This window comes from Galeopterus variegatus, unplaced genomic scaffold (assembly GCF_000696425.1).
Source record: "Galeopterus variegatus unplaced genomic scaffold, G_variegatus-3.0.2 Scaffold5778, whole genome shotgun sequence".
Classification (NCBI taxonomy): domain Eukaryota; kingdom Metazoa; phylum Chordata; class Mammalia; order Dermoptera; family Cynocephalidae; genus Galeopterus; species Galeopterus variegatus.
Window position 1 is genome coordinate 22,331 of NW_007731889.1, and position 27,055 is coordinate 49,385.

The 27,055-nt window shown below is 39.0% G+C and overlaps 1 protein-coding gene across 2 annotated transcripts in view; it reads left to right on the forward strand.

Moving 5' to 3' along the window:
* The window catches only part of LOC103605385 (A-kinase anchor protein 7 isoform gamma-like), an 80,406-nt gene that overhangs the window by 7,308 nt on the left and 46,043 nt on the right, over positions 1–27,055 (forward strand). For both annotated transcript variants that reach the window (XM_008589958.1, XM_008589959.1), the window contains exon 2: positions 22,190–22,337. In XM_008589958.1, coding sequence (XP_008588180.1) covers positions 22,190–22,337 — 148 coding nt within the window. The remainder of the gene's footprint in view (positions 1–22,189; positions 22,338–27,055) is intronic.

The following is a 27,055-nucleotide window of genomic DNA, read 5'->3' on the forward strand; positions in this document are numbered from 1 at the left end:
ATGTGCATGATAATGCTGCTCAAATATCCACTGTTCTTTTTCCATATGAACAGTAGGTTCATTCCATTAGAACATAAAATCATTACACCCCCATTAGAATTTAAATATTAGCATCGTTCTTTTTAGCAAATTTGTACTTACATTTAGCAATAGACATAGGTCATATGATAGTACTGTCTATCACTTTGTAACTGCAATAGTCCCACCCTGTTAATAGGGTAGATGTTAACCACAGCTTGCCAACCAGAAAAGGTCACAGGTTAACTTCAGGACAATGAGAAGATGGTCCTGATCTGATAACCTGATACCAAAAGGAGGAAGCACGAGCTAATCACCTGAGACTTGCCAACGAAGGAAAAAATCTGGCTTCCCCTGTCCTTTTTAAATTATTAATTCAAGCTTGCTGATGTAATAAAAATAGTACCCAAAAACCCCCTGCAGAGAAAAATCTAAATAAAAGGCATTGTCTCATGCTCTACTGTGCTCCAACTGCAACACGCTGACAGCCCGCAGAGAGAGAACATGCATACTGATGCATTGAGGTCTCTGTCTGTGTTTGTTATTTTCGCTGACTCCCTCTCCCTTTTCGGGTACCCACAACTTGACTGGAGCTGGTCTTTGGCAAAATACCAAATTCTGTACAAGTGTGTCCAGAAGCAACTGCGAACAGCAGGACTTGCGTGAGAAGCTACTTCAGGGTGCGGAAGACTGCACAGTGAGGAGCAGGCCTGTTGGTGGTGGTCTCTGAAGTCATCAGCACATTTTTGCTGCAGGGTAAGAAGGCATGGAAAATATGAAAGGGGGTCCAGAGGAGATGGGTCTCAGGAAGCAGCACCTTCAGGAAGGGAGGGGAGCACCTGCAGCAGTGGGGCCCTCAAGCTTTCACAGAAGCCTATATCGTAAAGATCACTTCACCCTGTAGCAAAGGAGGGGGAAGCCCTTGAGTAGAGAAGCCTGGAAGACTACCCAGCCACTTCCTCTATCCCATCCCGGAAAGAGGGCACTTTAGATGCCTTCAGTATCAGTGAGTCTTTGTTATTCCAGACAGAAGCTTATCTTTGAAATGTCCTTGGTACAAGGTAAAGCACATTGTTTCAGTAACCTGTTTCTTAATCTCCCAATGCCGAATGGCTTAATCACAGTTTTGAGTCACTTTTCCTATTATCAAGCACATTTAAAAACAAATCTTTGTTTTAATGGCTTTTTAAAACTGAAAATTCAATGAAATCTGATGTGAGATGGAATTCTAATTTCTTCTGATATACTCTAGGTGCCATTAGTCAACTGTGTCATCTGTTATGTATTAAAGAAACTGTTTATAACAAATGACTTCACTTATGTTTTTAATACATTTTCAACTTTATGTTGTGTTATTTCCATCTGTTAAAAAAACTGAAGAAGTAAGTTTACAATTGTTTAACAATTGGAAATGATATTAACAAAGGTAAACCAGCTTGAACCTTTCAGTACTTTATACGTCTTTGAAAATTGAGGAATGTATGGGAAACAGTAAACAGAAAGCTAAGTTATTTTGAGGGGATTCTAGGAATTGACTAATGTCAGGATTATAAAAGTCTTCTTGTTGACCCTGATTCTATTAGAGATTTTGAAAACTTTGAAAACCCTAGAAGAAATGACACAGTCAACCTAATATTAAATCTTCAAAGCGGAATGGAGATTTGAAGCACGTATCTTCATTAGCATTTTTTGAATATTTCCTCTCAGAACATCTCTTAGGGTTTTATGCAACACAGGGATTCTGTTATTAAATGAATGTTAGCAATGATGGGTTAAATAAAGTTATTCTGATTGTTTGTTTCAGGACTTCTTAGGATCTCTGAAATGCAAATGTTTATTGTTAATCTCGAGAGTGGACACCAAAAAAGATTGATGTTTTTGCTCATGTTCCTGGGTCACTCGTGGCTCTGTTCCATGTTGTCTTTACTCAAAACCTTGGCAGAGCAGCCTCCATCTAGGACCTTGCTGGTCTTCTGACAGAAGGGAAAAAGAGTTGGTAAATCATATGGTGATTCTTAAAGCTTCTGCTAAGAAGTAACACACATCATTCCTGATCACATTTTTTTGGCCAAAGCTGGTCACACGGTCCCTTCCGTGTTCAACAGAGCAAGATGTACACTCTGCTTTCAGGAAGGGACACCACAGGAGGGGCAGTGAATATTTGAACAGTCGTACAATCTCCCTCATCACTATTTCCCAAATGTCCTTGACCAGCAAGTTCTTTTTTCACTGACCATCTTGTAGCACTAGCGTTTGGTAGAACAAAGTTTAGAAAATGTGGCTCTTGATAATTCAGGCTTAAATGATATTTTTGCTTTAAACATCCAGATTGTATGGACATTTTTACTTATTTTCTTGCATTTATATCCACAGACAAAATTCTGAATATATGTAATTCAAGAAACAGTTTTAGACCTTGTATTAAAAGATGCAATAATGAAGTATTCAAGTTAATTAAAGTTGCATGTGTTTGCCTTAACTACTGATTTATTCAATGTAAATTTTCTAGCTCAACTATTACTTATCAGTGATGGGAAAGTTTTTTTCCCAACAAGTCATTTTTAGACATTTTGAAACCTCTATCAGCTGGTAATTAATTTCATTTTCTTAGTCAAGGACAGAATGGAGTTTTATGATCTTATGGGAAACTGTCAAGCTGTCACAGTGGATTGATTATAGGTAAAGACAAAATAGAATAATATATGGTCAAGAAAACTTAAATTTTATCTTAAAATTGTATTGATTCAAAATTCTATAGCATATTTAATAAGTAACAGTAACTAATTTCTGGCTCACTTGAATAGTCACATAAAAGTAAACCAGTTGAAATTAATTGTATGGCAGTAAGATTTTCTCTGTCACGGGGAGACTGGCCCAGCTCACTGGCTAACCAGTTCTTGTTAATTATAATTAACTACATAATGAAAGAAGGTAAAAGCTATATTTTTCTGGAGAGCCTCACTTAGATTTGTAAGGAAACTAAGATTGCAATCCAAAACTGTCACTAGTTTCCATTGGAATTGCACTTCCATTCCTAAATGTGAGTTGGTTTATTTTATTTATTTATGTTTATTTATTTATTTTACAATTCAAAAAATGATTGGTTATACATATTTATGGGGGTACAGAGTTGAGTATCAATATTCATATAAAATATATGATGATCTAATCGGTATTGTTAGCATGTTCATCAATATAAATCATAATTATTCTTTCTGTCCATTATCCAATTTCTTCCTAACTCCCTCCCCCTACTGCTCCCCCACCTCTAGTAACCATAAATCTGTTCTCTCCTGTAAGTTCAACATGTTATTGTGGTTCTCTGTCCATCCTTCCTTCCTTCCTCCCTCCTTTCTTCCCTTCCATCCACCTTTCCTTCCTTCTTTCTTTCCTTATTTCCTTTCTCTCTTCTTTCCTTTCTCTCTTTGCTCCCACTTATAAGTGGGAACATGTGGTATTTCTCTTTCTGTGCCTGGTTTATTTCACTTAACATAATTTTCTTCAAGCTCATCCATGCTACTGTGAATGGCAGGATTTAATTCTTTTTTATGGCTGAGTAGTATTCCATTGTGTATATCTACCGCATTTTCCTTATCTAGTTCTCCATTGATGAACATTCAATTTGGTTCCATATCTTGGCTATTGTAAATAAAGCTGAGAATAACATGGGAATGCAGGTATCCCTTTGACATGATGATTTCCATTCCTTTGTGTATATAACCAGTAGTGGGTTTGCTGGATTGTATGGTAGTTGTATCTGTAGTTGAGAAACCTCCATACTGCTTTCCATAATGGCTGTACTAATTTACAGTCCCACCAACAGTGTAGAAGAGTTCCCCTTTCCCCACTTACCCAGTCCTACATCCTGAAGTGTTTCCCCTATGTTTTCATCGAGGAGTTTTATGGTCTCAGATCTTATATTTAAGTCTTTAATCCATTTTGAGTTGATTTTGGTATATGGCAAAAGTACAGGTCTAGTTTCATTCTTCTACATATGGATGTCCAGTTTTCCTAGCACCATTTACTGAAGAACTGTCCTTTCCCCAGTGATGTTCTTGGTGCCTTTGTTGAAGATCAGTTGGCTGTAAGTTTGTGGGTTGATTTCTGGGTTCTCTATTCTGTTCCATTGGTCCATATGTCTATTTTTATGCCAGAACCATGCTGTTTTGGTAAATATAGCTCTGCAATCAGTTGGCTGTAAGTTTGTGGGTTGATTTCTGGGTTCTCTATTCTGTTCCATTGGTCCATATGTCTATTTTTATGCCAGAACCATGCTGTTTTGGTAAATATAGCTCTGCAGTATAGTTTGAAGTCAGGTAGTGTAATGCCTCTAGTTTTACTTTTTTGCTCAGGATTGCTTTGGCTACTTGGGATCTTTTCTGTTCCACATGAATGTGAGGATTGTTTTTTCTGTTTCTGTGAAGAATGTCATTGGTATTTTGATGGGAATTACATTGAATCTGTAGATAACTTGGGTAGTATGGACATTTTCACGGTGTTAATTCTTCTAATACATGAACATGGAATGTCCTTCCATCTTTTGATGTCTTCTTTAATTTCTTTCAAGCAGTGTTTTGTAATTCTCATTGTAAAGATATTTCACCTCTTTGGTTAAATTTATGTCTAGGTATTTTATTCTTTTGGTAACTATTGTAAATGGGCTTGCTTCTTAAATTCTTTTTCTGCTTGTTTTTGTTGATGTATAAGAATACTACTGATTTTGTGGTATTGATTTTGTATCCTACAGCTTTACTGAATTTGTTTGTGAGCTCTAGGAGTTTTTTGGTAGAGGTTATGGGTTTTTCCATGTATAGAATCATGTCATCTGCGGACAGTTACAATTTGACTTTGTCTTTTCTAATTTGGAATGCCCTTTATTTCTTTCTCTTGCCTGATTGCTCTGGCTAATAAATCCAGTACTGTGTTGAGTAGGAGTGGTGAGAGTGGGCATCCCTGTCTTGTTCCTGTTCTTAAAGGAAAAGCTTTCAGCTTTTCCCCGTTTAGGATGACATCGGTGGTGGGTTTGTCATACTTGGCTTTTATCGTGTTGATAAAAGGTGTCCTTGTATACCTAATTCTTTGAGGGTTTTTATCATGAAGGGATGGTGACCTTTGTTAAATACTTTTTCTGTGTCTATTGAGACAATCATATGATTTTTGTCCTTGATTTTGTTGATATGGTCACATTTATTGATTTGCATATGGTGAGCCATCCTTGCATCCCTAGGATGAATCCCACTTGATCATGGTGTGTAATCTTTTTGATGTCCTGTTGTATTCTGTTTGCTAATATCTTGTTGATTTTTTGTGTCTATATTCACCAAGGATATTGGCCTGTAGCTTTCTTTTTTTGTGTCTTTGTCTGATTTTGGTATCAAGGTTATGCTGATCTCATAGAATGAATTTAGGTGAATGACTTTTGTTTCAATTCTTTGGAATAGTTTGAAAAGGATTGGTGTTAATTCTTCTTTAAAGGTGTGGTAGATTTCAGCAGTAAAGCCATCTGGTCCTGGGCTTTTCTTTGTTGGGAGACTGCTGATTACTGCTTCAATCTTGTTTTTTCTTTGTTGGGAGACTGCTGATTACTGCTTCAATCTTGTTGCTCATTACTGGTCTGTCCAGGTTTTATATTTCTTCTTGGTTCAGTCTAGATAGTTTGTATGCGTCTGGAAGTTCATCCATTTCCTCCAGATTTTCAAATTTATTGGCATATAGTTCATAATAGTCTCTGATGATTCTTTGTATTTTTGTGGTATTGGTTGTAATGTCTTTTTCATTTCTGATTTTTGTTATTTGTTTCTTTTCCCCCCCTTTTTTTAGTTAGTCTGGCCAGTGGCTTATCTATTTTGTTTATCTTCTTAGTAAATAATTTTTTTGTTTCATTGGGGTTTTTTTTGTATTATTCTTCTGGTCTCTATTTCATTTAGTTTTGCTCTGATCTTAATTATTTCTTTCCATGTACTAGTTTTGGGATTAGATTGTTCTTATTTGTATAGTTCTTTGAGAATTAATATTAGGTTATTTGAAGTCTTTCTATTCTTTTGATTTAAGCACTGATTGCAGTAAACTTCCCTGTTAGTACTGCTTTTTCAGTATCCCATAGGGTTTTGAAGTTGTGCTTGTATTTTCATTTGTTTCAAGGAATTTTTTGAATTTATTTCTTTGTTTTATTTCTTCTTTGACCCACTGGTCATTCAGGAGACTATTGTTTAACTTCCATAATTTCGTATAGTTGCCAATGTTTTGTTTGTTGCTTATTTCTAATCTTATTCCATTGTGATCTGAAAATATACTTGATATGATTTCAGTCTTTTTAAATTTGTTGATGTTTGAGGCTTCTGGTCAAGATGGCAGAATAGATCGTCCCTACTGTCACACTCTCCCACAAATCAACCGATTTACAGCTATAAAAAAGCAACAACAGCTCTGGGGCCGGTAGAGCTCAGGGGAAGAGGAGGACAGACCTACGGAGTGCATGAAGGTGGGGGAAGCCATGATGAGAGAAAGAAAAAACTGCACAGACAGTTTCGTACCACAGCTGCTTTAAGACTGGATCTGCTGAGTGCATGTAGTAGGAACCAGCAAAAGCCACAGCTGTGCCCTTTGGATGGAGTTGCTTGGAAGTGGCTGGGGAGAAGAGGGCCTTGGTGGCCCTCCAGCCAGCAAGACCACTAATAGGCTTCCCGTAGACCCACATAGCAGCAAAGAGCCACAACAACTGAAAAAAAGGAGCAACTCTGAGGCTGGTGAGTCATTGCAAGGGAATGGTGCATGGCCCGTCCCATGGGAAGTGTTTGCAGCACGAGCGCTGGGGGAGACGGGCCCACTGGGGGAACACTGGGGCACAGCAGGGACAGCTATTCTGCCCCCCAATCAGTGTAGGACCATTCAGAGGAGACTGGTCAGGAATATGGAATTGTATGGGGTGCAGTTTGATGAAAAGACTCGTGCCTGGATCAGAGTTTCTACACAACCCAGGTGCAATGGGTCTCTGGAGAGCCAGAAGTACCTGTGAAGTCAACCATTAAAATCTGATCTGCACAAAAAGCCTTCCCTAGGAAAGCAGCAGCAAAGCAGCAATTTAGCTAAACCACATAGCTCAAGTACTGGTCCTCACAGGAAGCTCCCCATTTTAGAAGTAAGCAAAGGACAAAAAATTAGTTCCATCCCAGCTACACCGCCTGTGCCTCAGGGCCCACCCAGGGACCTGAGGCATGAAGCCAGGGACTGGACCCCCCTTCCACAGCCAGGCACACTGCCAGTGCCTCAGGGGTCACCCGGGGTCCTGAGGCATGGATCCAGGGACTGGACCACGCTCCCACAACCAGGCACTCCACTAGTGCCTCAGGGACAGCCCAGGGACCTGAGGCATTGAGCCGAGGACTAGAACCCCCTCCCACAACCGGGCACACTGCCAACACCATTGAGCATGCCAAAAAAATCACCTCCATGTGGGTGGCTTGTCACAGGCCCCACAATAGCCACAGGTATCTCAAAAGTGGCTAGATGCCACAACCACCTTGCAGATGGTCCACCAGCCACTGGAGTGCATTGACACAAGGAGAGTCACCAGCAGCAACCAAAGAAAAGAAGAATATGTCTGTCTACATAAAGCCCATTCCAGAGTGAGAGAAGAAGCATCCGCTTCTTGGGGGACCTGAACACACCTCTCAGCATTGAACAGATCATCTAGGCAACAAATCAGCAGAGTAACCATTGCTCTTTCAGAAGGAGAGAAGAAATCTAGGGTAATTAAAGGGGGGAGGGGGAGGAAGGGGGCATGGGGAGAGATTGGACAAGGGACATAAAGAATAAGTACGATTTGTAACTATATATATGCTAGTAATATTGACTTGACTAACATATCTCGACGTTGAACCCCCAAAATATGTATAATCAATTATGATTCAATAACTTTAAAAAAATAAAAATAAAAGTAAACACCAGCCAAAGATAACAAAAAAAAAAAAATTTGTTGATGCTTAATTTGTGGCCTTACATGTGGTCTGTCCTGGAGAATGATCTGTGTGCTGATGAGAAAAATGTATATTCTGTTGTTGTTGGATGAAATGTTCTGTATATGTCTGTCAAGTCCATTTGGTCTAAAGTGCCTTTTAAATCAATATTTCTCTGCTAATTCTTTGTTTAGATGATCTGTCTAATGCTGAGAGTGGTGTGTTAAAGTCCCCAACTATTACTGTTCTGGTGTCTATCTCTCTCTTAGATCCTATAACAGTTGCTTTGTATACTGGGTACTCTTATATTGGGTGTGTATATATTTATGATTGTTATATCTTCTTGCTGCATTGATCCTTTTATCATCACATAGTATCCTTCTTTGTCTCTTTTTATAGTTCTTGGTTTGAAGTCTATTTTATCTGATACAAGTATGGCAACTCCTGCTCGTTTTTGGTTTCCATTTGTGTGGGAATGTCTTTTTCCATCCCTTTACTATTAGTCTATATGTTTCTTTATTGGTGAAGAGAGTTTCTTGCAGGAAGCACATAGTTGGGTCTAGTTTTTTAATCCATTCAACCAGTCTATGTCTTTTAAGTGGGGAATTTAGTCCATTTACATTCAGGGTAGTTATTGAGAGGTATTGCCTTATTCTTGCCATTTTATTAATTTCTCTATGGTTACTTTATATATCTTTTGTTCTTTTCTTTCCCTTTTGTTGTTTATCTTTGCAGTTGGGGTTTTTTTTTTGTACTGATAAGGTACATTTTCTTTCTCTTTCTTATTTGCATATCTGTTCTAATAGTGTTTTTTATTCTTTATTGTGTATTTATGGTGACATACATCTCTCTTTTGATTCCAGATGTAGGATGCCCTTGACGATTTGTTGAAGGGTTAGTCTCGTGGTGGAGAATTCCCACAGTTTTTTTTTTTTGTCTGGGAAAGATACTATTTCTCCTTCATTTCTTAAGGAAAGCTTTGATGGATATAGTATTTTTGGTTGGCAGTTTTTTTCTTTTAGCAGTTTGAATATACCATTCCACTCTCTCCTGGCCTGTAGGATTTCTGTTGAGAAATCTGGTATTTGCCTGATGTGTAGTCCCTTATGAGCGATTTGATGCTTTTCTCTTGGTGGTTTTGAATTCTTTCTTTGTCTTTGACTTTTGATAATCTGACTATAATGTGTCTCAGGGAAGTCCTTTTTGGGTTGAATCTTTGGAGATCTTTGAACGTTTTGGATCTGTAAGACCATATCTCTCCCAATATTTGGGAAGTTTTCAGCTATTATTTCATTGAATAGGGTTTCAATACCTTTTCCTTTCCCTTCTCCTTCCACTACACCCATAATATGGATGTTTATACTTAAGGTTATCAGAAAGATTTCGTAGGTTTTCTTCATTTTTTGAAAATCTTTTTTCTTTTTTTGGTCCAAACGTGTTAATTCAAGAAGCCTGTATTCTAGTTCAGAGAGTCTTTTTCTGCTTGTCCTAGCCTGCTGCTTATGCTCTCAGTTGAATTTTTTATTTCTTTGGACGATTTCTTCAGTTCCAGGATTTCTGCTTGATTTTTTTTTTTTATTGTTTGTATCTCGAGTTTCTCATACGTGTCCTCAGATTTCTTTTTGACTTCATTGTGATTTCTGCCTATTGCTTCATCCATCATGTTGAGTTTCCTTAGTACTGTCATTTGGAATTCCCTTTCAGGCGATTTGTCAATTTTCTGTTATTTGGGGTCTGTATTGGAGAATCGTAGTCTTCTTTTGGAGGAGTTATGTTTCCCTGTTTTTCGTGCTTCTTGTATCTCTGCATTGATATTTGGGCATCTGGTGGTGTAGTCACTTCTTTTAATTCTAGGAGTGGCTTTTGAAGGGGGAGACTCTTTCCTGTAGAAGTATTCTATATTAACAGTCAGGTTGGGTTTTAAGTTTGAATCTGGGTGAGTACAGTAGTGCAGCTTGTGTGTGACTTCTTCAGCTGTATTCTATCTTAGAGTTGTCTATGGGTGCTTGCTTTTGTGGCCTAGGCAGTGGGATCCTTGGCAGTTTCTTGTTGGGGTGGGTTTCTTATTGTGTTGGGTAATCCGCTGTCAGTCAGTGAGCAGATGTATACTATTGCAGGAGGTCCTGGCAGTTCTGTAGAGGTCCACTGGCTCAGCTATTGAGTCTGGAGCAAGCCTGTGTGGATGCTGCAAGACCTAGTGGCCTTTCTAGAGGGGTGCCGTAGGGAGGGAATAAACGCTGCTACCCAATCAGCTGTTGGTCCAGGAGTAAGTATACACAGCTATTATAGGCACTGGCAGCCCTGTAGCTGGCTGCCTGTTTAGCTGTTGAGCCTGATGCAAGCCTGTAAGGGTGCAGCTGAGTCCAGCAGCACTATAGAGGCTTGCCTTGGGCATCAAAGCCCCTGCCTGGTTTGCTGTTGGTCAGTGAGCAGGTATATACTGTTGCAGTAGGTCCTGGCAGCTCTGTGGAGGGCCACTGGATCAGCTGTAGAATCTGGAGTATGGATGCCACAGGACCCAGCAGCTCTCTAGAGCTGTGGAGGGCTGTGAGGGGAGGAGGGACCACCACTGGACTAGCTGTTGGTGCAGACACCTGTGGACTCAGCAGGACCAAGAGCTGTGGAGGACTGATATACTCAGACGTGGAGAATAAGTGTTTACTAGTGGCTTCTCTGTCCAGCTGGCCAGCCTGACCACCTGGTGTGTGGAGGGAGGGTTGTGTGGGCCCAGATGTTGGGAGTCTCTTTCCCTCTGTCTGGTCTAGGGTGCAAGCAGCTAGGGTTGTGGTCCTGCCAGTGCCTGGGTGAGTGTGTGGTGGGTTGCAAGGGGAGGTGGGGCTGCTGCCTGTCTAGCTGTGGGCTGTGTGGGCACTTGTGAGCTTGGCCCCTGCGGGAGCTGGTTTATTTTGACCATTTATTAGAATTTTACTCTCTTGAGAAATTCCTTAAAAATAGAATAATACTAATTCTTTGAATTACTAAATTGCTCATTTTTTCTTCAGTTGGTTACTTCAGTAAATTAAAAGAAAAAAATGTTATTGGGCTCTTTGCCAGGGACAAATTTCACATTATCTGTAGTTGGAGACCTAACAAAACTTGCTCATATCCCCAATTCTGGTTTGGTTTCTCCAGCAGGTATTCAGTCATCGTAAGGAACCAACTCCTTGTTTCTTGTTAACTTTTAATTTTGCTATCAAACCCACTGCTTATTTTATTATTTAGGAGTGCTTCTTGAAATTTTGAAAACACACTTAATTTTTTAAATCTCTTAAAGAAAAGGGTGGGTAGAAATTACTGACTGGCCTAAAACCTTTTTTTACTGTACTTTTAAAAAAGCAACATATAATCTAATATTCATAGATATAGGCTGACTCTGAGTGCACTAGAAAAACTATGTAATCCCTGCAATTCTATATTTTTAAAAAGTAAACAATAGGGAAATTCACAAATATTTTATTAAGTTTGGAATGTGGACCAAAGAAAGTTTCCAATTGTATGTTGTATATAAAATGATTTTGCATAATTTTTTGTGTGTCATGTTAAAAAAGAAAGCCTTCGAATACATATTTTTTTTTTCCTGGAAAGAAACATTCATTTTTAAATTGATTTAAGAGCTGCACATGATTCCTTGGTCATATGTTTAATGACTGCTTCATATCCACCTATTCTTTTTTTTTCTTACCAAACCCCCTTTTAATCTAATATAAATTCCAGCAGATTGTTCTAAGGTGAAAAGGTGAAAAGGCTTATATCATTGAGCACCTTTCTACCTTGTTTCTTTCCTAAGCTATAGGACAGTCAGTGTACATCTCAGTTCCATCACTTCTTTCCTATTTCTTCACCCAGTTCTTGTAACATTCAATTGTTGGAGCCCTTCTTCTGCTAGGTAGGGGCTTCTGTCCTAAGTAGTCTGCGGGGAATATTCCTGGGAAGTTAGAGGAGGATGAGTTAGGTGAAGTAAGATATTTCATTGAGAATGATGTTGAGGGGAGGATGATTTGTAGGTGGGGGGAGAAAGAAGAAGGAAGACTGTTGATGGGAAGGGAGTCCAGGAAACTAATTTGTAAGAAAGTGGGAAAAGAAGAAAATGCTAGGTGCATAGGAGAGGGTTGAGCTGGAAAACACTCTAGGTCTTCCTTGCTTACAATTACATGGCTACAATTAGTGATGTATATGGATGCATTTAAAATATTTTGCCAATGTAAAGCCCCTTCCACACTGTCTAGGTATTTAACTCTGATTTGGATTGTGTCTGAGGCTACATTTAGGTCTGATGTTCTATCTGTAGATAATCTAACCAGTTTAAGTGAATGGTTCCATACTTTTGACCTCCGTTCCACTGGTATTGTGGCAGAATGCATTCTACCACAATAAGAGGGTACTTCAAAAAGTTCATGGAAAACTAGAATTAAAAAATAATACAAAATTTTCCATCAACTTTTTGAAGTACCTTCATATAAGTATGTTGTAGTATGTAGGCCAGTATTATAGGGCAAGTTAAAATTATTGGTTAGGATTTTTCTATGAACTTATTTGTGAATGATCTTCTACAGAACATCTTCACTGTCTTATTTCACTGTTGAGGTCCTGAGAATTTTTTATACCAATGGCTTGCTGGCATTAATTAGTTAATATTGGAAAGTATTGATTAGAAGGGAAGGCTATTGCATTGAAAGAGGAAAATAGACTAAGTTCTTTTTTTTAAAAAATTTATTTTATTTATTGAATCAAAATCAATTATACATTTTTTTGGGTTGAACATTGAGATGTGTTTATTAAATCAATATTATTAGCACATATATTGTTACAAATCATAATTATTCTTTATGCCCCTTGTCCAACCTCTCCCCTTCCCCCACTCCCTCCCCCTCCTCCCTCTAATCACCCTAGATTTCTTCTCTCCTTCTGAAAGAATAATGGTTACTCTGTTAACTTGTTTCCTAGATGATCTGTCCAATGCTGAGAGACGTGATCAGGTCCCCCAATATTATCATAGAGCAGATGCTTCTTCTGTCACTCTGAAATGGGTTTTGTGGAAAGAGACATCCTCTTCTTTGTCCCTGCTGGTGACTCTCCTTGTGTCAATGCACTCCAGTGGTTGGCGGACCATCTGCGTGGTGGCTGTGTTGTCTAGCCACTTTTGCAGCAGCCATGGTTATTGTGGTGGCTATGGTGGTCCACCCACGTGGTCGTGCTGTTTTTGGCATGCTCCTTGGCACTGGCTGTACGCCTGGTTGTGGGGTGTGTTTGGTCTCCTTCTCCATGCCTCTGGTCCCTGGGCAGGCCCCAGGGCGCTGGCGTCATGTGCCTGGTTTTGGGAGAGGGGTCCAGTCCCCTTCACCATGCCTCTGGTACCTAGGTGGGCTCCGAGGTGCTGGCGTTTTGTGCCTGGTATAGGAGGAGGGTCCAGTCCCCTTCTGTGTGCCTCTGGGCTGGGCGGGCCCTGAGGTGCTGGCACCGTGTCCCTGGTTGTGGGACAGAGGTCCAGTCCCCTTTTCCTTGCCTCAGGTCCCTGGGTGGGCCCCGAAGTACTGGCATGGTGTGCCTTGTTGTGGGAGGATGGTCTGGTTCCTGGCTCCATGCCTTGGGTCACTGGGTGGGACCCAAGGCGCTGGCTTGGTGTGCCTGGTTGTGGGGGAGAGGTCTGGTCGCCTTCTCCGTACCCTGGGTCCCTGAGTGGGCTCTGAGGTGCTGGCATGGTGTGCCTGGTTGTGAGAAGGTGTTCTGGTCCCCTTCTCCTTGCCCCAGGTCCCTGGGTGGGCTCCGAGTTGCTGGCATGTTGTGCCTGGTTGTGGGAGAGAGGTCCAGTCCCCTTCTCTATGCCCTGGGTCCCAGGGTGGGCCCCAAGGTGCTGGTGTGGTGTGCCTGGTTGTGGGAGGGGGGGGTCCAGTACCCTTCTCCGTGCTTCAGATCCCCAGGTTGGCCCCAAGGTACTGGTGCAGTTTGTCTGGAAGTGGGAGTGGGGTCCAGTCCCCACATCCAAGCCTGCAGTTCCCAGGCAGGCCCCAAGGTGCTGGTGGTGTCCCTGGGCCGGAACTAAGTTTTTGTGCTTTGCTTCTAACATGGGGGAACTTCCTGTGGGAACCAGTACTTGAGTGTGTGGTTGTTTAAATTGCTACTTTGCTGATGTTTCCCTAGGGAAGGCTTTTTGTGCAGCTCAGGGTTTAATGGTTGATCTTATAGGTACTTCTGGCTCTCCAGAGACCCGGTGGATCTGTGTTCTGTAGAATCTCTCATTTGGGCCTGAGTTTTTTCATCAAACTGCACCCCATGCAGTTCTGCATTCCTGACCGTCTCCTCTGAGTGGTCCTGTGCTGATTGGGGGGTGGGTCATCTGTCCTTGCTGTGTCCCAGTGTTCCCCTGGTGGGCCCGTCTCCCCTACCGCTGTGCCGCAAACACTTCCCATGGGATGGGCCCTATGCTGGTCCCTTGAGATGACTCACCGGCTTCTGAATGGCTCCCTTTTTTCAGTTGTTCTGGCTCCTCGCTCCTGCGTGGGTCCATGGGAACCCTATTAGTGGTCTTGCTGTCCTGGGGGCCACCAAGGCCCTCTTCTCCCCTGCCGCCTCCAAGTAACTCCACCTGAAGGGCACAGCTGCGGCTCCTGCCGGCTCCTGCTTCACCCACTCATCAGCTCCAGCCTTAAAGCGGCCATGGCCCGAAACACTCAGAGCAGCTTTTTCTTTCTCTCATCGTGGTTTCTCCCATCTTCATGAACTCCATAGGTCTCTCCTCCTCTTCCCCTGAGCTTCAGCAGCTCTGGTTTGGCTGATGTTACATTTTTATAGTTGTAAATTGGTTGATTTGTGGGAGAGAGTGATGCTGCGGACCATCTATTCCGCCATCTTGATTGGATCTCCAAAAGAGTTTTTTTAAAGTGTGCTACTCTGACCACAACATTGGAGTTTTTCCTGATCTTCTCCTATCCCTATCCAATCCACTGGCGTACTTGTTGATTCTGCCTTCAAAATACCTCCTCCAGGGCTGGCCAGTTAGCTCAGGTGGTTAGAGTGTGGTGCTGTTAACACCAAGTTAAGGGTTTGGATCCCGATGCCAGTCACGGAAAAAACAAAACAAAACAAAACACACCTCCATGATCTGACCATTTCTCATCACTGCCACTGCTACTTCCCTGCACCAGACTACCATTTCCCACTTGGATTGTTGCAATAGCTGATGGTCTCTGTGCTTCAACCTTTTTGAAAATAGATTAAGTTCTAAGTGTATAGACCATACTTGATGAAAAACTTTGAGGTGGGGGGATTTTTATGGTTTATTTTTAGTAAATAAAAATAAATGGTTAAGTTGGTGAATTTTGGAGAACATATAGCACAGAGCAAAACATGAGGAAAACGGATGTGACAGGGAGGAGACCAGCTTGTTTACATTTGAGTGACTGTGAGACTGTTCTGAGCCAAGCACACACTGCAGCTGGATCAAGGGGAGGTGAGAGTCCAGCAGATTGCACTGTGCAGGGTCTTTCTTAGATGCCTCGCTTGTGGAGCCCCTTCTTTGTTTCATTACAATGAGAAAAGCCACATGCAAGTATAACAAACAGCTCCATGGCCAAACCACATATGGTCTTTCCTGCTGTATTCGAGAAGGCTTGAGGAAGAATTGAGAAGGAGAAATTGAGGTTGGCTAAGCCGACAAAGCATGAGCCTATATGGGAACAGACTCTGTGTAAATAAAGGTGTTGTCGTGTTCCAGTACTTGTCATATTGAGTGCAACCTTGAGAGCTTCCTGGTTACCAGTGACCTGTTATCTCTCTGGTTAACATGGCCTTAGTATAAATGAACCAAATATTTGTAGACTGAAGCTATGCTTCTTCCCCTGTTGTTTGATGCCAGCAGCTCATGGAAAGAAACTTCAGGACCAGGAAGCAATAGAGTATTTTCTTTTGATGGCTTTTGTGAAGTGGCTTGTGCTATTAGGAAGTGTATAACCTTCCCTCTGTGACTACTTTCCTTGGCACTTGATGCCACCAGGGAGCATTCAGCTCCCCTCAAAGTGTTAAGATAGGTGTAGAAGGAGGTGTCAACAGTAGATTAAAAACCTGTAGCTCTAGCAGCTGTGTTTTTACTTATTAGTTGCTGAAAGATGAAATATTGTAAATGTTAGATAAAATGCTAAAGTGTTTCTACTTCTTTTCTCCTTAAAGCCTGTAGATTAAACAAGGCAGGAGTGCTAAAAAAAAGTTTATAAATAGAGGGATTGGGGAGATGGCTTGCCTGAAAAAACCCATGGTGAGCTGTATAGAGGCTCTAGCATAAAGTAAAATGAAGAATTGAGAAGTATTATATTCTCAAATAGCTAGTCTAGAAAATTCAGACAATCTCTGGCAGTATTTTACTTGATTATTTGGCTATTAGTACAAGAAGAGTTCTTCTTACAGGCTGGATTATTTGGATAATTTTTTCTGTGTATAAGTAGCATCTATGAATTCTTTCTCATCTCTATGAAATTCATTTACAATGGATATATAATTATCACCTGATTTATTAATATTAATGCAGCATATCAAAGGCAGGCATTTTAGAATGCTAGAGATTCCCAAAGTAATTTTGACATTGGTTGTAGAAATATGGTAGTGTATATGATTATATCTTAAGAATGATTAGTATTATTGGAATTTTAATATTTTAAAGTAAATAGTGAAGAGCTTGAATATTATCATTCTGTTCTTCTTTTCGATTTATCTGTGTTCTCCACTTATCCTGAATCTGAATCCAATCTCTACCTCTTATTAGCTTTATCCTTCAGTAAGTGCCCTAATTTCTCTGTGATTTAGGCTCCTTAGCGGACAACAATGATAACAATCTCATAGAGTTATTGTGATTATTAAATGGGTTGATAAAACTTCTCAGAGCATTGCCTGTACATGGTATATGCGATGTATTTTCTGTTATTGTTATATAGGATAATAAATGTTAAATGATAGAAGGCATCATTTTTTTTCCAAATTGGTCAAAAACAATAAAGTGCTGTTGTCTTTTCTATTTTTCATCACTTATTACTTTCCCATCTCTAAATTTACTGACAGGCGCTAGGCAGGGTGTCAGGGCCTCAGTTAGGCAGGAAACAGGTATGCTTGGCATGGGTACCGAAGCAGAGCTCAGCTATGTAGACTGGCCCAAAACTGCAGGAAGAGAAGATGGAAAGCTGCAGGGCAGTTCTCACCCAGGGTGCTGGACACTAGATCTAGAAACAGCACGCCATTCTAGAGCTTATTGGCTGGTGCATGAAGCTCCTGGTTTCTTTCCATCGCTGTCAAGAACAGGCTTGGGTGGAACTGAGCCTGCGTGGGAGGAGCTGAGGGAAGGCTGCAACTGATAAGGAGGTAATCAAATGTTCTGTGTCAGGAGGAGGATGGAAATGAAACAGAGCAAATAACAGCAAAAAATGTAGTTATGCAAAGAGGCAAAGGGGTCATAAGAATTTTAATGTAAGATTTGCCTCAGATAAGCCCCATGTCAAAATATTTATTTTTTTATAACTTTGAATTACCAATATGTAAATTTTCATTAACGTCAGTGATCACTAAAAATGGTTTTAATTTTTTAACCAATATATAACTCAAGAAATGTAATCTTTCTCCACTGTGAGAATAAGTATAAAAGATTACTACACCTCTTTTTACCTGCTGATGCCCAAAATGATCAGCCAGTTTGGTTTGGCTCTTAATTTACATTAATTTTGGTTTCAAGTCATCATCGTAGGAAATATACTTTTTTTTTTTTATAGCTATTTGCATGATAGAAATAAACCGTGTGAAACACAGCAGAGATCCAGGAATGCCAAGCTTACTATCAAGAGGACAGATAATTTCTTTGTCTGATTGCAGCCTGTTTACATTTTTATCATGGAAATTGTGATAGTTAGAATGAGTAACAATAAGAAATTATCTTCTGTTACAAAAAAAGTCTCAACCTTCTTAATAAGATTAGCATGCCATTATTTTGACCACAATAACTTTGCCATGGAAATTAAAAATGAATAATATGTTTTTTTTATCTTTCAGAACCTTAAATGAATGATTTTCAATTTCAGATTTTTAACTAATGTGAATTTTTATATTTTCTGGCTCTGTCTACATCCTGTATTAAAAATAGAGTTGGATAAACAGTAAGGCTGAGCCCTCTTTGCTGCATATTAAATTATGCACACCATTTATCTAAATGTAAGTGATATGGTGAGTGCTTCCTACTAAGTAATTTTCATTACGTATCAGATTCAGCCATCAGATAATTCTAAAAATATTCATTGTGCCCTCAATGGCATTTTTTCTGGAGTTGGCTGTTTGGGTGACAAGTTACAGTCAAGAATGAAATTCTTTGCAGTTTCATGGTACACTGTGTCAAAGATTATCAAGTAGCTTTGAACATCACTGATAATTCTCCCTCAACTGTGACTAAAAGTAGGCTAAAGGGAAGTAAAACTTCAGTTATTTCTAATGATTAATTAAGAGTCTTGAAAATTTTTCTGTTTGATGTTCCTTGCCACTGATTTATTGTTGTAAATTCTGATATTCTTTATTTAACTTCCTATTTTTGCTTTCAATGTTACACTGCATAATTGATATGTCACTTATATTGGATACAATTATAAATGTGAAGTCCTTAAAAATATACCTTATCTCCCTGTTAGGCTCAAAGCAAAAAAACCCTTCAAACAAAGTAGTAAGCTGTCATCAAGCATATTCAAAATTCCAGGGTTGCAACATGCTTACTAATTTTCTTGAAGATACCCAACATATGTTTCTCTACATTTGAAATAACCCCAACTCCCCTTAGCCTTTGCAGGTCAAATTTTCCTGGCTTAACCATTTGTGTGATTTTTATTGAGCTCTCCTAACATCTTATACCTCAATCAATATTTAAATAATAGGGTGCCTTGGAAAGGGTCTTGCCTATGAGGAAAGGAAGCAAAGAATAATTTGGGAGTCCAAAACCTGAAAATACTGCTGTCACTGAGCCTAAAGCTTTAAAATATATTCTTTTTTTTTTTTTCATGTCCGGCAACGGGATCGCAAACCTCAGTGCTGCGCCCACACCTCGCTCAGCCAGTGGGCGGGAACCGGTCTGTATGTGGGATCCGAACCCTCGGCGGGAGCGCCACCGCACTCCCAAGTGGTGCACTGTAGCAGTGCGCCACCGGGCCGGCCCCTAAAATATATTCTTGAAGGGTGATGTTCCTGAGACTATTCTAGCAACCAAATGGATTCGTTCACAAAATAGGAGCCTTAGCCTTACCCTAAATGATACCCACTTTTGATGTACTCATTTCTTTTTTGAGATTGCTAGTCCTTTCTTTTCTCATGAAAGAAAAACACCACCTGCTGCAAGCTGGATGGTGACACTAATTCAGATAGATTTTACTACAAAAGAAACACATTGCCAAACAAAAATTCTCCAGAGAACAAAGATCATGCTAATGTTATAATATATATTAGACAAAGCAGATTCCTAGCTGTTTCTAGATTCTTTGTTATTAAAAATGTTTTCTGATCAGGGCATATAATTCCAGTGTCTCCTGAGGCCTTATGCCTTTTTGAACCACAGCTCTCTCTAAATTATGAACTAAGAAATTAATTCCATTTCACTTGCTAGTAAAAATGAACTCCTTACAACTCACATTGGAAGTCATCTGTGAAGAATTATTGCAAAATAGTAGGTGCTCACCTTTTGCTAAAATTAAATTTATTAGCCTAACAGATTAGAATTACTCCATTATTCCTTACTTTTAAAAAATGGCATTTTACAAAACTGAAATGGAGATTATAGTGATAGTGGCTAGTCAGTGTTGGCATTGGTATTCTGAAGGCCCTTGTTTGTCTGCTAAGTTGTCACTTGTCTTCTGTTTGGTCCAAAGGAATGACTGCTCTCTCTTTCTCATCCCCCCTCCCCCACAAACAAATGAAAAAGCATTTAAAAGAGAAGAACGGTGAGTTTCCATTTACTCAGAACTTTTTTTATTCCTGAAATCTTTCCTCAGCTGAAACAATTCCCTAAAGTTCACCCATGATAATAATGGCTCTGTGTGTGTGTGTGTGTGTGTGTGTGTGTGTGTGTGTGTGTGTGTGTGTAAAATAGCACTTACTATATTTCACTGCTTTGAGCACTTTTATAAATTAACTTATTCAGTCCACGTAACACTTGAGGTGGGTACTGCTGTTAACCTCATTTCACAGGTGAGGAACCCAAAGCAAAGCCACATAGCTGAACAGAGGCTGAGGCAGGATTTGAACTCATGCATCCCGACTGCTCCTCAGTGTGTTACCAAACCAGAAGGAAACCACTCAGCTGCACTCTTGTTGAACTTTGAATGAACAGCATTTGATGTTGTCAGCTATCTTCTTTTTTGGGGGGATGGAAGAGGAAGAATTTTATTCTTTATTTTCAAAGCTAGTAATTATAATAATAGAGAGCAGTAAGAAAACTTTAGTAAGGAAGCCACAAAGTTTTACATGGTACATTCTAAATTACTTTTGGAAATATAATAATATTATAGACTGTATGTTCTCATCAAGATCATAACTCAGAAGTCCATGAAAGACAAGTAAGGAGAATAAGTTTTGTGTTTTCCAAAATATCTATTGCCCTCTATGGATAAATATCACATTTGAATAACATAAAATAAGGTGTGGCTAATTCTATTAAACAGAAACCAAAAAGGAATTTCTTTTTTTGCCTCCTCTAATTTACCATCTTAAACCTCAGCTATATAATAAAAGCCACTCCTGTAATCTATCAAGATAGATTTATCTGTTGTCAGATCTGGTGACCAGGTCAGTACTTTTTTTTTTTTTAATTGAAACCTATTGATTATACATATCTGTGGGGTACAGAGTTGTATTTCCATACATGTATGCAGTGTGTGATGATCTATCCTCCTTTGCATTTGTGGCAATTATTTATTGAGCATGGCTCCATGTCAAGCACTGTTCTAGGCACTGGGATATCTCAGTGAATAAAAAATCAGACAAAAATCCTTCCCCTTGTGGAGCTTACATCATAATGGGGAGAGACAGATAATAACAGATAATGAAAAGTAAACATAATAAACAGGTAAATTACGTAGTATGTTAGAAGATGGTAAGTGCTATGGAAAAATAGGCAACAATATATATAAAAAGAGAAGAGTAGAGAGGATTTGGGAGTACCTCTTGGGGCAGGAATGCAAAATTAATGGGGTGGTCAGGGAAACCCTATTAAGAAAGTAATATTTGAGCAAGGTATGAAAGGAGATGAGGGATGGACCGTAAAGATGTTTGGAGGAAGGGCATTCCAAGAAGAGGAAACAGGCACCAGGCAGTACCAAGGTGGGCTTGTGCCTAGCATGTTCATGGAGTACCGAGGAGGTCAGGGAGGTGAAGAGGGGCAAAGGTGGTCGGAGACAAGATCCAGTAAGTACAGGAGTGGGCAGAACAGGACCTTGCACACTGTTATGGGGACCTTGGCTTTTCCATTGAGAGAAATGGGGACACTTTGGAGGCTTTCAAGCAGTTTTTGTCAATAAAAAGGGAAAATATATATTCTAATTACCTTCATCTTATGGCTTGTGTTTTGGGACAATGAGCCTGAGTTGCAGGGCCATTGCTTACTGTAGAGGAGGCAGAGAGATTATTTCCCCTGTTTTGAGAAACTGCAGTGGTACCAAGGGCATCCCACTGAAATTTTTCAACAACCAGCTCTTCCTGCTATGAAAGTACACTGAAGATAAGGAAAGACAGAAAAGAACTTGGAAGATCCACTGACCCTCTACTATAATTCAAATGAATTCTTACATAAAGAGTTTAAGAATCGCATCCATCTTATTAGAAAATTTTTCCCAGTGTAAAATGTTGATTCACATCACTTTTTAAAAAATCATTCATTTCTCTATTGTTGTTGGAAATGATTGCTCTTTCCCTGGCATTTCAAATTTAAACTTGATGTACTTCATTATTTCTGAAGCTTAAAGTATATGAAGTCTGAATGCTGCCAGATTTAAAGCCAACACTCTTTATTGATGTATTTTTAAATACAACTCATCCTAGTCAGGGAGACTTCAAAAACAAATTTACAACAGTTTTGTGGTATCCATTTCCAAGTACCAGTAGGCAATACTTTATATCAAAATGTAGTATCAGGTTCTGGGGAAAGTGATATAAATATGAACTGGCTGCCTGAGTAAAATGATTGATTGATGTGATTTTTGTTTTGTCATTTCAAGGGAGTGAAAAAAATAGACCCTGAATTCTATGAAAAATTTATCAGTCACAGATTTGGAGAAGAAATGTTATATCGCATAGATCTTTGCTCCATGCTAAAGAAAAAGCAATGTAATGGATATTATCACTGTGAGTCTTCAATTGTGATTGGTGAGTACCATTTAAAAATTATCATCTTTGTTTTCAAAATTATTTACTTAAAAATTATTTATTACCTTTAGTATCACTTTATTTTGGCAAATATTTAGGATTAATTGTATATGTTTTTCTCAGTGACGCATTTGCCATTATGTTTTGGCAATCATTGAAAATTTTGTAGAACATTTTTAGTATATGTATATTTATCACTCAAGATTTTATTACCTATGGTTTTTATGCTTTTGTGCTTGAAATGTTGATTCAGAATTCATTTCGGTTTAATTTTATTTCACGAACATGAAGACCTACATGACCACACCATTCCACACCAGGCATTTTCATGTTTGCTGCTTTTAATGGAAGAAAATGACCCAGGCCAGAAAGTTTCACTCTGTGAAGAAAAAATGTAGGTGGCCTACAAAAATTGAAAACTTCCATTTCTTCCCTCAGGAAAACATGTTTTGAGGTGAAACAAAGATTCATACATAAATGCTTCTGTCAGATAGCATGTGGCAAGACAGACTCATACTGAATTATGTTTCCGGGTGAAGAGTGTGTACACAGAATGAATACCTTTTAACCAGAACAGGGTTGTTCCCCACCTTCTGCAATGTGAATGTATTTCAAAGGAGCCTGCTCTTTTGTGAATCAAATTTACTATTTCAAGCCAGACACTGTCATAAAATTGTGAACTTTGAGACAACCTTATTTACATACTTTTAAAGTAACATGAAAATACTGAAAGAAGATAAATACTCATATATGTATTTAAATATTTCAAGATTTTCAACCGTGATGATTTCTGTCCATATCAGCTTGAAGAAAACCTATGGATATATATACATCCTGAGAGAATATCATACTGGGGTTTATTAAAGCATTTAAAAATGTTCAAGAGACATGATTTTATTTCCAAATCTTCTTTAGAGATCTTCAGAGAAGTCATCATTTTACCTTCCAAAGATCTCAGCTATCTTAAGCAGAAGATATTTAGCATGTCATTTGAAACTTATATTCTGAAACATTTCAAGTCTTTATTTTAAGGAAGATTTTCATGATTTCAAAATCTCTGTAAGGCAGCAGCTATCTTCCATCCAAGTTTTGATGAGGACCTGGTATTTCTGTTTAGGTTCATTGTAAAGGGTAAATTTAGACCTTCCTTGTGTAATACAGATTTTAGCTGGCTTTCCCTATCTTCTCTGTAACTAGTTTAGGCCAGCCTTCAAAGAGAATGCAGTGCTTTATTGCCTTTTCCACTCTCATTTAAAAAAAAAAAAAAGGAATATGTAGGTTTTACTGAAGATATTGTGGGACTGGCATTATATACCTTATAGTATGTATCATCTAAATTGCCATCAGACATCTCTGTTCAGCTCACCCTACATCACTATGTTCCAGCCACCGAGATTTTCTCTTTTATTACTCTTTTCTAGCTTAGTCTCTAAATTTCCCCATAGTCTAGGTAATTTCTCTAGATCTTTCCTTCAGACTTCTTTCTCTCTCTCGCCCTTTTGTAATTCATATCAATTTTGCTTCTTTCAAACACCACCAATCTTGTATCTCCATACCAATCATTTAACATTGTTTTTTAAAAAAAGGTTTTTGTGTATTACAAATAATCTTTTTTTTCTGTTACATTTGGTAATGCCAATATGAGCTTTAACATAAAATTTGCATCTAAAATAATAATTTACTATGTTATAATTAATCAAGTTTAATACACATTAGAATTCTTTTATTTGCTTGTGGATAATCATTGATTTTTTTCAATCTACCCAACTTTTGTAACAGAATATGTATCAGGATTTGGAATGCTTTCTTTATGAGTTTCATTTCTTGATCAGATTTAATTGGCTTACATCGGTTTGCCTTGTCTTTGATTTGTTCCTAACTGAAATTTAATGTCTGTTTTCTGAACCTTGAGCCAATATTTTACTGTATGCATTAACAGAGCAGCACAGATTTCAGATCTTAAGGTATTTTGTATTCAGAATTCTGGGGTAGAAGTTGGGCCTCAGGGACTCTGGGAACTTCCTGAAATTATTTACAAAGCTTTGTGTGTAGGTACATATGTGAATTTTCATGGGGAGAAAATTTAGCTTTTATCAGATTTGCATATTTCCTGTTTCTTAATTTGTTAATGGTACATTCTTAGAGAGTGCTAGATTCCAAGTCACTGACTTTCTTTTCAGCAGTCTCTATTGTACCATATAGAGCATTTTTTTTAAGTATCAATGACTGTATGCTTTATTTTTAGGGTTTCCAGTTATTTTTTTTTCATATTTTCTTGTTCTATACTTTGCTTCATGGACATTATTCCTTCATTTATGTCTTTGAGGATTTTAATGTAGTTAATTTTTAAAGTTCTTTTGATATTTTAAAAAATTTATAGTTCTTTAGATATGAATTCTTTTATTTGTTTGGTCTTTTGTGGCACTCAGTTTCTTCTTGTGCTTTTTAAGTTTTTTTCAGAGTTTTTAATTTTTTTTAAACATCCTACCAGTCTCTTACTGTGTTTACCAGAGATCACAAATTAGCAGGCTTACATGTTGTACCTGATTGGCACAGGGTTTTTTTGTTTTTAATAATTTGAATTACTTGCCAACATTGGGGTGATAATAAAATCATATTTATTTATTTATTTTTTTTTCCTTTTTGTCTTTTTTCATGACCGGCAACGGGATCGCAACCCTCAGTGTCGCACCCGTACCGGACTGGGACCGGCAACGGGATCGCAACCCTCGGTGTTGCACCCGCGCCTCGCTCAGCTAGTGAGCGGCCGGTCTGTATGTGGGATCCGAACCCTCAGCGGGAGCGCCACCGCGCTCCCAAGCGGCACACTGTAGCAGTGCGCCACCGGGCCGGCCCATATTTTTTTTTAAAAAATCCGAATTTTTACTTCTGAACAATCAGAATATGTGGTCACACTGGTCCCTGTATGATTTCCTGGGTGGAATAGTAGGCACACTGACCTTGAATGTAGCTGCCTTTCACCATCTCCCTTATTCTGTTGTTCTTCTCACACACATCTGCTGACCTCATTCACACTATCTACTCATAACTCGGCTCCTGCGGGCATCTGAGTTTGGAACCCCTGTCAGCTGCTGCTGTTCCCTGTAACTGCTTTATATTTCCATGGCGAGCATTTTTCTCTTCATCTTATGTCATAGTCTACTTTTATGTGGACTGTTAGGGGAATTTGGTAGGGTATGGAGGCAGCATTCATATTTTCAGGTATAAGAAAAGGTACATACAACATTTTAGTTGTCTCATAATCAAAACTTTGGGTGACATTACGCTTACTTACCTTTAGGCTACAACTCCTTGCAAACCTAACTGTACTAATCAGCTAGAATTCAAATCAAAAAGAAAAAAAAAGTAAAAATCCCAGTTCTTTCTGTGAAAACCAGGAATGAAATATAGTTTGGATATCCTAGGATTATGAAATCTGTTTTGTCTGAGCTACTTACTCAAGTTGGGTGAATTAATTTTTCTCAGGTGATGTTCCATTTATATTTCCTTAGGGAAGCTAATTGACTAAATGACACCTTTTGGAAGATTGATGAGCAATTTAGTGCTTGCAAAGACTAGTTTACTTTGAGCTGTCAGATATATCTTATAGGAGGCAGTGGGGAATTTGGAAAGGTCTAGAAGATATTTTTTTGTCATTGTCAGGCCAGTGTCTTTCTTTTTAACTTCTGCAAGCAGACATGCAAACAGAAGTATTTTCTGGGAACCCCAGTTGTTTTCTGGCTTAATAACAATTATTCAACATTAATTTAATGCATGTTATTGAGTGTGTACACTCAATTGAGTAGGAGTGCCTACTCCTCTCTTGGGTATTGTGAGATAACAGAGAAGAATAAGACATAGTCCTTAAAAGTGAGAAAGAGTCACTTGGCAGCTAAGACTACATCTGAGAAATCGAGAGGGAGGAGGAATAGATGAATAGGGCTTGTCCATAATAATAATGGGCTTTGATAGGACACAGTATAAGAAGCTTATAATTTTACCTTCTAGGAGAGTGTGGGATTGGGGAGTAGCAGAATTCAGCCGAATAGGATGAGATTGGGGAGCAGAGATATGGAGAGTAGAGAAAGGAGATTTTTTGGAACAAATAAATATGTTTTACAGTGGGAGAAAAACAAAGTACTGGGAGGCTGGTGGAGGCAAAAATAGTGATAGGAAACATCTTGATTGAACCTACAGTTTAGTTAGCTGAGGAGCTACAGAGTGGGAGGTTGCTAGGTTTGCGTGTTTGAGGAGTTGGTGAAGGGATGGCCATAGTTACACACACTGAGGCAGCGAATATGTAATAAAGGAGACCGAGTACATAGATGTGGGATAAAAAGAAGGTGAAGTTTAATACTTAACCTTATAACACAGGACTGTATCCTAAAGATTTAGCCTTCAATTAATTTCAGACTACTATAGCATAAGAGGCAATCAGGAGGTTAGTGATGGGCCAACCATAGGTCACATAGAAGCAGGCAGATCTGCCCAGACATGCTAATAGACTAGGAAAGGAGTCACAGTCAAGTAAGTCAGTATTATAGCTATAGTTTATTTAGTCTGTATCCAGTGCCAAATACTTCAGGCCTTTAGGACACCAGACTCAAATTTTATGGGCCGAAACACTAAGGAGAATTTTGAATGAGTTGGGTCAATGAATTTATTCCATCCAGACATCTCTCCTTTTTAAGAATCACCCTTAAGAGACCCTGGCAGCT